The 12557-nt window shown below is 37.3% G+C and overlaps 1 protein-coding gene across 1 annotated transcript; it reads left to right on the top strand.

Annotated features, from left to right (window-relative positions):
• Nucleotides 1-1933: 1933 nt before the first annotated feature.
• On the top strand, nt 1934-5015 carry LOC143612728 (3',5'-bisphosphate nucleotidase AHL-like). Its single transcript, XM_077086640.1, has 3 exons — nt 1934-2297; nt 3516-4197; nt 4712-5015. The coding sequence occupies exons 1-3, from the start codon at nt 1934-1936 to the stop codon at nt 5013-5015; spliced, it is 1350 nt and encodes a 449-aa protein (XP_076942755.1).
• Nucleotides 5016-12557: the final 7542 nt, after the last annotated feature.

The following is a 12557-nucleotide window of genomic DNA, read 5'->3' as shown; positions in this document are numbered from 1 at the left end:
CTAAATATGGGGGGCAATTGGGATTTAAACGTATGATTTTTTTTTGGAGGGCGGTTGCTCCTCTTTCTTTGAATATAGGTCGGCCACTATTCATCGCCCCCTTTTTTCTCCATTCTGGTTTGGTTTAACACTCGTCATAAAAGAATTGAAATCCAAAAATATTTTTTCCTTACATCCCTTCTTTAGCTGACTCCACAGCAACAATCGAGCAAGTGTAGTGTCACTAGCGAAAGAAAGGTGTTTGGTACAGAGAAAAAGAATGGGAAGAAATGGAAATAGAAATGGGAGAGAAATGGAATTGGAGAGAAATAGAAATGGGTGGAGAATTGACAATCATTTCCTTTGTTTGGTACAATAGAGAAATGGGTGGAGAAACGGGAGCAGAGACGTGATTAGGGTTCCGCCTCGGCATCATCATGGTGGAGAAATGGTGGCTCAGAGACGCGTCGCAACACCGCGAACGGAGTAGAGCGTCATCATCATCGCCGCGCAACATCAACACCGCGATTTAGGGTTCCGCCTCGCAACACCACCTCGCGATTTAGGGTTTCGTTTTGGCTCAGAGACGCGAACGGACGTGGCTGCGGCGTCGGCCGCCGTGCCGGACGTCGGCATCATCATCACCATCGCCGGTCGGAGCATCATCATCATCATACGCGAACGGAGTAGAGCAGAGACGCGATTTAGAAGCAGAGAGAATTCCATTTCTCTTCCAAATGGAGAGAATTGGATTTCTCTACTTTTTGCCTACACCCAATTCTCAGAGAAAACCAACTCTCCGCCCAATTCTCCGCCTAATTCTCCCAAACAAGAGAAACCTAATTCTCCACCCTCAAATCTCTCTACCAAACACCCCCTAAAGGTAACTTTTCCCTTCCTAATGTGATTAGTTAAGTGATAATATTTCTTTCACTTTAATGTCTAATAAAAACAATTCAACTCTATCATTAATTCTCTCTTTAGTTCATGCTGCAATTGATATCTTTACCATCTCACCCTTATTGATAACTTCTATCATTAATTCTCTGTGAGAATAAAGAATTATGTCAAATCTTTTTGTAAGGCAACTGATAAAGTAGGAGTTGGCTTGTCGTCTACTTTGTTGCCTTATTTGGAGCCGAGGAGTAGGTTGTTGGAGCCTGAAGGAAGAAGAACCTCGTCATATAACTTCATGGTGGATGATCGTACTCAACGTGAGGGAACTACAAGATTTTATTTGCTCAATTGGTTCAGATTTCATAATCTAAAGAAGCGACTTGTTGAACAAAAAAAATTTCGTACCTATATGGGAAAACCTACCCTTCAATCTAAACACATAACATATGACTTGAATCAATAGCTAGTGATGAGCATTTGAGGAACAACAATTGACGAACACTTGATTAACATCTAATCTTTAGTTTTACTTTCTTCAGCTCATCCAGACCTTATCGTATTTACCATTAGCCCCCCCCCCCCCCCCCAACTCATATCTACCGATGGATAAATAGTTTATAACCCAAAACCCAATAAGCTACCCAAAATCATATATCTGATATCTCAGTAGTTTTTGTTAAATATAGTGTTCTATATCATATTAAAGCAGTCGTGTAAACCGTAATACCAGATAACTAAACTAGACTTTTCGGTTGTACGTATAACCTTGAAGTTAACTCGTAAGTAAAAGTTCGATCACAACCAATATCTTCTCGTATATTATTAATTAACTATTCGATTAATACATTATTGGCATGTGACAAGACCACACACATAGACCACTTGCGTGTACACATCCACAATCTCAAAGTCCTTAAATGCAAACTCCCACTTTACATTTTCATAACCAAGCAAACACAACAACCCACCTCGTGTGCCTATCTCCACCAAACATCAAAATCAAATTAAACTGTTGGAAAAATCTCCATTCAAAACGAGTGAAATTGCCCTTTATAACATGCCTCTCATTCCTTCAAATTTGGCTGCCAAATTCCCTCAACCTTCAATTTTTAGCACCAAGAATAACAATTCACTGAAAACCCATTTCAGATTCTTGGTTTCGCACCATAATATCAATTACCCTAAATCAATAACACCCATTTGTTGTCTCTCAAATTGCGACGAGAAAACCCACTTTTACGACGAAATGGGGGTGAATAGTAAGTGGGTGGAGGTTGAATCGTATGTGAAGGAATTGGAGGTTGCTGTGAAAGCTGTTCATGTTGCATGCTTGCTTTGTCAGAAGGTTCAAGAAGATTTGATATTTAATGGAGGTGATAATGTTCAAGCTAAAGATGATAATTCGCCTGTCACAATTGCTGGTAAGTTTTCTTATAAATTATTTGTGTGAGGATTTATGCAAGTATATAATTTATATGTTTTATTGTATGTTAAGCCAGTTGGCAGCTCCGAAATGCTATTTCATTAAACTCAAAAACGATTACAATAAAGTGGCTCTGTGCCGCAACCCCTTTTTGAATAGCAAAGCCAATCCCACTAAAAACGAAGCTTTGGACGTAGGAGTCGAAAAAGTACCATGTATGACACGTATAACCCTGCTCAGAAAATTCACAGCCTCTGGGCCAGAAACCCAAATGTATCAAAAGTAAAAGGGAGAAACACACGTTGATTTTCTAAACAGGCTTTTTTGTGTTTGACAACTTTGCCCGATTCTGTCTTCAACGCAGCTTTATTAGAGCATGTTTATAACCCGTCTGTCAAACAGTTTACGACCAGTTTAACTTTATTATAGCTTGTTTATAACGTGTCAAATAGTTTATGGTCCATTTAACCCATTTACAACTTTTTTGCGGTCTGTTTATAACCCGTCAGACAGGTTACGACTGGTTTAACCCATTTACAATTTTATTACAGCCCGTTTATAACTGCCAGACACTTTATGAGTTATGACCCGTTTAACCACTTTAAAACTTTATTATAGCTCGTTTATAACCCGTCAAACGGTTTACGGCCTGTTTAATCCCCTTTACAACTTTATTACAGCCCGTTTATAACCAGTCGAACAGGTTATGACCAGTTTAATCACTTTACAACTTTGTTAAAGCCTGTTTATAACCCTCCAAACAGTTTGCGATCCGTCTAACCCCTTTACGACTTTATTACAGCCCGTTTATAACCCGCCAAACATTTTATGACCCGTTTAACGGCACTTTACAACTTTATTACAGACTGTTTACAACCCACCAAACTTTACAACTATATCACAGCCCATTTATAACTCGCCAAACAGTTTACGAACCCACTTAACCCCTTTACAACTGTTTACAATTCACTTGCACGTTTGACCTGTTTAGATAAACGGGTTAAATGAGTTGTGTCTTGGTTACATGGTTTTAATTGTGTTTGGGTTATGATTGATATCGTTGACACAAATATTTTCATGTTCGGGTTATATGGTTCATCAATTTCAACCCGAGACAATTGTCACCCTAATAAATACTCACTCTTTATCGAATAACTGAAATATATGTTTTTATTTTTCCAAACAATAACAGTTTCATTTCTCAATTCACCAACAGATTGGAGTGTACAAGCAACAGTTAGTTGGATATTATCCCAAGCATTTGGACCTGAAAACGTATCTATCGTAGCAGAAGAAGACATCGAAGCCCTCTCAAAGCCCGACACAACAACTATTCTATCATCTGTCGTCAAAACCGTCAATGAATCCCTATCCTCGGCAGACCATTTCGGCATCAAACCCCCGGTCACAAATCTCGAACCCATCCAAGTCTTAGAAGCCATTAGCCGGTGCAACTCCACTGGTGGGCCCACCGGAAGATTTTGGGTCCTTGACCCAGTAGACGGGACACTCGGGTTCGTGCGAGGGGACCAGTACGCAATAGCTCTAGCACTAGTGGAAAACGGGCAAGTAGTTCTCGGGGTTCTTGGCTGCCCGAACTACCCGATGAATAAAGAGTGGTTAAATTACCAAAACGGGTATCGGAGGATTCTTTCGAGGTTGACTAAACCGGGAGCTTTGGGTTGGGATAATAACGGGTGCGTGCTTTATGCAAAGAAAGGTAGTAAGAAGGCGTGGATGGAACCATTGCTAAGCGGTGATAAAGGTGTCGGACCGGCTAGGCAAATTAAGGTTTCGACTATTGATAATCCGGTTTTAGCTACGTTTTGTGAGCCGGTTGAGAAGGCTAACTCGAGCCATGGGTTCACACAAGGGTTAGCTCATAGCGTTGGGCTGAGGTAACTTTTAAAATTACTTAAACAACAAGATACCTAATGGTGTGCATGAAGCTGAAAAAAAAATCCGAAACTGAAAAAATCCAAAAAACCAAACTGATATAACCGAAGCATAACAAAAACCGATGGTTTGGTTTTACGTTTCTGTAAATACCGAACTTTAGTTGGTTCGGTTTTGCGCGTGATTAAGACCGAAAGAACCGAACTTATAGGTTTTCAATTTTTATTTTGACATATAATAATTTAATAGTTTAACCATATATTTTAGCCCAGATTTATAATAATCAAATAAATTATTGACTAACAAAATTATTTAGGCCTAAATTCATTATTTTAACCAACCTTTTCCTTTCGGTGTGAAAATTTCAAAACCGAAAACCCACCTAATAACCAACACTGAAAAATACTGAAACCGTACAGTGTTTGAAAACTCAACAAAACCCGACCGAACAGACCCATGCACACCTTATTTATTAACAAGAATGCATTTGACAATTGACATGAAATTTGATGACAGGAACCAACCGTTGCGAGTATACAGTATGGTGAAATACGCAGCAATCGCTCGTGGAGATGCAGAGATTTTTATGAAGTTTGCAAGAGCTGGTTATAAGGAGAAGATATGGGACCATGCTGCCGGAGTTGTTATTATTGAAGAAGCAGGCGGTATTGTTACTGACGCTGGTGGCCGGCGACTGGATTTTTCTAAAGGTACGTATTTGCATGGGCTAGATCGGGGAATAATCGCCTGTGCTGGAGCGGCTCTACATGACAAAATCATGAGCGCGGTTGATGCTAGCTGGAACTCTTCTAGCCTTTGATTGTGTTAACATGTTCTGTTTAGTGTTTAATATCCCCTTTGGGTTTTGTATGATATTTTTGTGCAGTCTTTTGATGATAAATAAGGGTGAAAATCTTTGTTTGAGCTATATATAACTAGGGGTGAGATATTGTATAATAATCAGTTATCTATCGTACATTATGTACCACTCCATTGATTTCAGTTTCTATTTGAAACTAGGCGGTGACATAAACGTAAATAACCTAAAAGTAACTATGAAACTGCTTTTGCTAATCGTTTTTGTTTTTCTGCTTCCAATTTTAGCACCTGCAACAAAAACCATCTTTCGATTGGAGTGCATGTATTGATTAGGATAGGAAAAGTTATTCGATTTATTGCAAGGATCCATTACTCAGATTTCCAATTTGTAGGTCAATTACAACGTAATAATCCAATTGTTATGAGGATTGATTGATGATTTCAACATGATTTAGATTGATTTCATTACTCAATTCTGGATCAGAGTTCATCAATTTAATGTTATCACTCCTCTATTCACGTTCAATTCAAAATTAGCCTAGTTTGACATCTTCCTGTCCAAAAGTTTAAGTTCAAGATCAACTTAATCTTGCCTTAACTAATTCAGGAGATGCAATGGTTACTTAGAACGAAAACGGAACTGAATAAATTTACAATTTTGTCATCGCATGTTATTTGAAATCAAAGGTGTTGGTAATCTATATCTATATCTATATTACATTAGAATAGAGATAGGCAATCTTTCACATTCCAGCATAAGACGCAGTAATATTTAATGTTTCTTTAACTCCCCGTCACTATCCCGGCGAAATTGATTATCTCCGGCAAAGTTAACAAGCAATCATCCGTTATTCGTTACCAGCATTAACAATCATTAACAATGCATCGTCCGTTATAGAGGTGTCAAAACACAGTTTCTTTAAAACCACCACAAATCCCCTAAATCTGGATCATTCTGTCACCTCTCTTCAATTGAATCGATGTTAATCCATGTGATTAGTCTGTATTACAATTCGATTGGGTAAGGTTTTGTACAACACCGCTAATTTCTAGGTCCAAAAAATATAATTATTGTTGTTGTATTGTCTATATTAAGTATAGCATGAAGGAATATAGTGATGAAGTTACTGTGAAGACACGTATTCTCTCTCTCATATTTATTTTTTACTCTTTTAACTTCTGATAGTTAGATCCTTGATTTTCTTTATTCTGACTGATGGGTATCTGTTTTTTTTTATAAATAAAATCTGAGCGATGGATTTTGCAAGGGTTGTTGGAGGGGGGTAGTAACTCCTTCACTAAGAACTTTACCATCATCGACTCTGTTAAAGCTTACCTATCATATGTTTTATTACGTGCACCAGTTTCACAATCACCAGCCTTCTTTCAGGTAAGTTGGATGCTTGCATTAATGTTTTTTGAAATGATTGTATTTCTTGCTTATAGCATACATTTTTTTCTCTCTTACCAGTATGCAAAAGGAATTTTTGCTGTGCTATTGTTGCGTTTTAGGGAAAGCCTTAAGGTACTCATAAAGTTTAGACAACCCAAATTTATATATGTTTGCTTATATCTTGCATTAATATTAATTTTCAGGTTGAAATTGGTATCTTATTTCCGTTGATTGTTTTGAGGTCTTTGGATGGTTCTGAACTCAACCTCAAATTAAGTGTTCTCCGGTATGTTTTATCCTTAATTATTATCTCATATTTGTTTAAATCCTTGTTTTTCATAATATTCATATATATTGGTTCTCTCAAATTTATTAAGTTATGACCTTTCTCTACAAAATTCAATCAAATCCCTGAATAGATTTGTTTTTTATCGCTTTTATTTGTTTAAAACGTTGCAAAATGATGGTGAAAGTTTGTAAGGATCCACAGATACGTGTTGATCTCTATGTGAATTCTGACTGTGATCTTGATGCTCCAAATTCATTTGAAAGAATGGTAATCTATCACTTTGATCTCTGTACAGGTGGCAATTACCACTCATTTACTTATGAATCAGTTGATTTAGGTTATGTTTTTGTTCCAAACAGGCCAAGTAAATCTGGATCATTCCGTCCCCTCTCTTCAAATTGAATCGACGTTTATCCATATCATTAGTCTGCATTACAATTCAGTTGGGTAAGGTTTTGTAAAACACTATTAATTTCTAGGTCCGAAAAATATTAATTATTATTGTTGTATTGCTTATATGAATTATATATTATGTGGTTTTGATTAATTCTACCATTTTAATTTTGGTGCTAACTGCATTTGATGAATATGTATATGATGGCAAGGTATTTTCGAAATTTGGTTAGGGTTGAATAAAACAGCTTGAGTGTCTAGGTAACAAAATTAAGCACACTTCTATGTCTAGGTTACAAAAATCATATTCGACTTTCTTGAGTGTGTTTTGAGATTATGATTTTCAAGTATTTCTATTTAATAATTATGGCTTTTGGATGCAGGGAAAATGATGATATAGCATTGCCGTTGTGGATATTAAAGGTGAATGCTTAAGAGTACTTTCTTATTGGTTGAAAAATGTTGATCTATTGATTCTTTGTATCTATATTTTTGTATATATCATTTGCCAGACTCTATGCTTGTTAAGGAATGCATTTGGAGAAACAAAAAGAAAATTTAACCCTGAAGAAAGTGTCACAGGTTATGAACAGTTCACATCAAGTGAAGATTTTTATTGAATAGTATTTGGGGATGATAATGCAATTGCAAATTCAAATTGTATCTCCTTCTGGAGAAAATGCTTCTAGCATAGAATCGGCTAGAAACAGTAAGCATGGTTTATTTGTTTGTGTTTTTTCCTATTGTTTTACTATTAAGCTTCTAATAGTAATCTCATTTTGTCTCAAGGTCTCATGCAATGAAAAGAAAAGAAGCTTATAATATAAACTGAAGGTATGTTTGTTGTATACAAGTTTCATTATTTTGGCTTCATGTTGCTTATGAAAGGGTGGAAAAATAATGGTTGAGGTTGAAACATGGTATCGGTCAAATTGAGTTAGGTTGACCAACATGCATTCTTAAGTACGGGTCAAACTGGGTTGGGTTGACCCCTCGCCTTAGCTTTTCGTGTCTCTGTAAGTCAAGACGATGATGCCTATTTGCGCTTCCCACTTGCCTTGTTTTTTTCTCTTTATTTATCACTTTTCATCCAGTTTCATCGCTGTTCGATTGCTCTCCATCATGTCTTTTTTTCCCCATATGACATAACAAGTTTTTTTTCCTCTGTAACATGACAATATTTGATCTTCTTGTATGCATCTCCCGGATTGTGCACAAGTTTTTAGGTAAATTTGTTACACTTTCCATTTTTTTTATTCTTTATTTCTTTATCTAACATGAAACTCAATTGATTGATACGGGCTTTCTTTATTTTTTTACACATAAATTAAGTTTTAAGTTTTTTTTTCTTTTTGACGCGAAACTCGCGCACCCTCTAAATCTACATCATTTGTCAAGACGCTACTTACATCATACCTGGATATCATTGGACCAAAGGCCCTTTTGGTATTAAGTTTTTGTTTCATGATCAACATAATTAATCATGGAATCTATGATTATTTTCTAGGAAAAAAGGCGATTGAATCATGTTGAAAGAATAGGAATCGGCGGCTGAAGAATCAAACAGGAAGGATGGTGAAGAAGAAGGTGAAGATGTAACTAATAATGAGAGAAGTATTGTGCTTTATAATAGTAATAGAAATGGATATTTGGTCAATTCAAATAGTCAACAGTCAACGGAAGTCAAACTCCAGGATGCAAATTATTCTACTTACATTCCCTCACTCAACTATGACCACACGCATGGTAAACTTTTTAATGCCTTTATGTACACTTCATTAATTAATTGGATTATGTTTTTTATGTGTCTCTAATTTACAGTTTTGTTTGAACAGGTACTTCTTTTTCACAATGTGGTCGGTACCAAGGGAACATAATCCTCACTGATTCTAAATTTATGGTTTCAACTCTCCAGCGCTCATACGAGTTTAAGTTCTAGCTTTTTGTAATTTTTAGCATGCTGCATACTTGTATGAAGTAAAGGACCAGCGACTGACTTAACTTGATTTAGGGATGATGATAAGGGATTTTCAATCATGTTATCCAACTGAAAGTTGTAGAGTCGTTGAGAGGGAACTGAGGGTGCAAAGTTGTGGAGTCGTTGAGAGAGAACTGAGGGTGCTCCAATATATTAAAACATACGTATTCAAACCTGCACACGCACACACCTTGTTAGTCTTGGTGAGGTAATTGAATATAGTTTATCTTTCAGTATCAAGGCTAGATTAGTTTATGCTTATGAATGTCTAATGGTGTTGGGATAACCATGGGATCAAATGTTACTTTATGTTTTTTTCTCTCTCGTGGTGTTCCTTTCTTTTGTTACCCTTATGATGCCATGGCCATTTGATAACCACTTGGACAATGCAACATTACATATGGAAGCACTAAGGACATTTCTTTCGTTAAACCTTACATCTTTACATTTGAGATTTTCCTCTTCATATAGTATTGACATGAGCTTCAAAGTGGTTCAGAGGGTATTTAGACTTTTCACCATGTAAACTCTCAGATTTGTGGTAGTTTTTAGTTTGATTATCATTAAATGTGAACTTTTTAAGTATCGTCAACAACAAAACCTTTGAGGTTTCTTGAAGCGTTTGGTTAATCTTTTAGTTTCTAACCATTTGATTGCTTACATTAACTGCATCAGATCAGTTAGTTAATTTATTGATCCAAATTTATTGGATTTTGATATGTTTAGGCACATTACGTGGAAAATGACAAACTAAGATTTAAGAATACTTAGATGTATAGAATGTTGCACGGTTAAAATAAGGTGATTATTAATTTTTAAGTTTAAACCTCGCAAGATTGGTTTTTTTCTTTTCTAGGCATCGAAATTGTAACAGGGACAAGTACTTGCTTCTTTGATATGTTTTATATGTTTTCATGAGTTATTTTGTTTCATCTTTTGAAAATAAGATGAGATGCCATTGTTTTGTGTGACATTTGAGCTAAAACAAGGTACACCTCAGTACGTATTTATTGATTAATCAAATAAACGCTTTTTACGTAACGAACGAATGATTAACCGAACGGGTTATGACCCAGATATCCCAGGGTAGACGTGCACAAAAAAACCGGTTCCGGAACCTAACCGGTGGAACCGAACCGGAACCGGTTCCAGTTCCAACCCGGTTGGAACAATACCCGGTTTGGGTATTTTTGTACCCGAAAATCGTACCCGGTTCTAATATTTATATGTCAGTACCGGTTCCAAACCGGTTCCTATCCGGTTCTTAATTGGAACCGGTTTGGTTCGTACCCGGAATAACCGGTTCCGACGGGTTTTTTTGAAGGGTCAAACAAAAGTCAAACTAGCCGTTGGAACCGGTTCCAACGGTAATATAGCCGTTGGAACCGGTTTTTTTTAGACACCAATTAGCCATTGGAACCGGTTCCAACGGTAATATAGCCGTTGGAACCGGTTTTTAAGACAATAGATCCGTTGGAACCGGTTCCAACGGTAATATAGCCGTTGGAACCGGTTTTTGGGCCAAACCTATATATAAGTTGTTTCCATTACTTGTTTCACCACCAAACTCAAAAACAAACTACAATACTACTCCTTTAGCAAACCCGTTCCTTTACCCGACCATCCAACTAAATATTATTATGGCACCCATCAAAAAAACTAACAACAAGGCTAAGAAGAGTGTTTTTGTTGCCCCCGTTCCTGTTACGGAGAACCCAAGGGTTGTTACGGTAGTCAACCATAACCGCAACCAAGACGTATGGAAGAATTGGGATTTGATTGTGGATGACGAAGGTTATCAAAAGGCTCGTTGCAAACTATGTGGTTCAATATTAAAGCACGATTCCAACTCTACTTTGAGAAAGCACATCGAGAAGCCATATTGCAAGGCGTTGAAAGGGATTGGCGCGACCGATCAAATTGACTTGGGTATAGATGGTACACTATTTCGTTACAACACGACTCAAGTTCAAGATAGAATGGCAAAGTTCGTTATTCAACGAGGTTTGCCGTTTAACCACTTTGATGACCCGGAGTTGACGTCGTTGATTCGCGAAACTCTACAACCGAGATACACACATGTAAGTCGTACTACCTTAAGACGTCATTGTATCAGGTTGTGGGAGTGTGCTAAAAAAGAGTTAATCGAGTCTTTTCATTCTTTAGAAGCCATTGTTAGTTTAACTACCGATGTTTGGTCGGCACCACACGGGTTGCCCGAATCATACATATGTGTCACCGCTCATTGGGTTGATCCGGTGATATGGCAATTGATGAAACGCACCATCGCTTTTGAAAACTTCCCGTTCCCACATACCGCCGAAAAATTGTTTGAATTACTTGATGAAGTTATAACGACTTACAACTTGAGAAATAAAATATTTTCGATTTCGTTTGACAACGCTTCAAACAATACTAAGGCGGCTGAAAAATTTATCATTAAATATTCACCACCTTGTTTCGGGGATTTTTTTCATGTCCGATGTGTTGCACATATCATCAACTTGGTTGTCCAAATAGGTCTTGACAATGAACACATTTGTGATGATTTAAAATACTTTAGACTTATGTTACAAGATGTCTTCAAAAGTGGTAAAAGAAGACATCTTGAATATAAGAACTATTGCAAGTCGGTTGAAAGAAAGTATTTGGGGCCGAATTGGGACGTTCCAACTCGTTGGAACTCAACTTGTCATATGTTAAAGTGTGCTTTTGCCCAACGCCAAACTTTACAAGCTTTTCATAACAATCTTGTTGAAGAACGCAAGGCCGATATGTTTCCGGAAAGTGTTTGGGTCCAAGTCGGTTATTTGTTGGAGTATCTTGATGTGTTCAAAAAGTCAACAACAAAATTATCGGGAGTCTATTACCCTACTAGTTGTTGGGTTTTGCAAGAATTGTACTATATGTCTTGTGTTTTTAAAAGCTTTGCGGAGAAGAACAAACTCTTCGAAAATATTGTTGCGGTGATGAAAGAAAAGTTCATAAAATATTTTGAAATCATACCGCCGGTCTTCACTTGTGCCGCCGCATTAAACCCCTATTGGAATGTTAATGGGGTTGAAACAACGATTGAGGAAATATTCGACAACTTAGGTATGCACGAGATTGACACGAAGTTGTCGACGGAAGCGAAGGACAAGTTCAACAAAAACCTTCAAGACCTTTATGACCATTATTTTCAAATGTATGGTCCAAGCACGAGATCGTCTTTTGTGAAAAAAACAACAACTGGTAGGCCGTGCAATGACCCACATATAAACTTGATGAATGGGATTCGTGAATCGGCATCTAAGAGGCAAAGAGGAAACACACCAAGTAGCGAACTTGGTCGATATAGTGGAGCAAACTATGTTGAGGGCGCAACGGTCGACGAAATTCGCAATATTGATTTGTTGGCTTGGTGGAAAGGTAAACAAAACGAATTTCCCATTCTATCCGCCATGGCTCGTGATTTGCTTGCCGTACAAGCCTCAACGGTTGCTTCCGA

The sequence above is a fragment of the Bidens hawaiensis genome, unplaced genomic scaffold, assembly GCF_021521415.1.
Source record: "Bidens hawaiensis isolate Kalapana, Puna unplaced genomic scaffold, B.hawaiensis_p1.1 tig00035455_1, whole genome shotgun sequence".
In the NCBI taxonomy this organism is placed as follows: domain Eukaryota; kingdom Viridiplantae; phylum Streptophyta; class Magnoliopsida; order Asterales; family Asteraceae; genus Bidens; species Bidens hawaiensis.
This window is presented reverse-complemented; position numbering and strand designations above follow the sequence as displayed.

Excerpts from the sequence above, each read along its gene's own strand:
- LOC143612728 (XM_077086640.1), top strand. The coding sequence starts at position 1,934 with ATGCCTCTCATTCCTTCAAATTTGGCTGCCAAATTCCCTCAACCTTCA. Across the intron at positions 2,298-3,515 it reads TTCGCCTGTCACAATTGCTG|ATTGGAGTGTACAAGCAACA; the intron begins GTAAGTTTTCTT and ends ATTCACCAACAG. Across the intron at positions 4,198-4,711 it reads GCTCATAGCGTTGGGCTGAG|GAACCAACCGTTGCGAGTAT; the intron begins GTAACTTTTAAA and ends ATTTGATGACAG.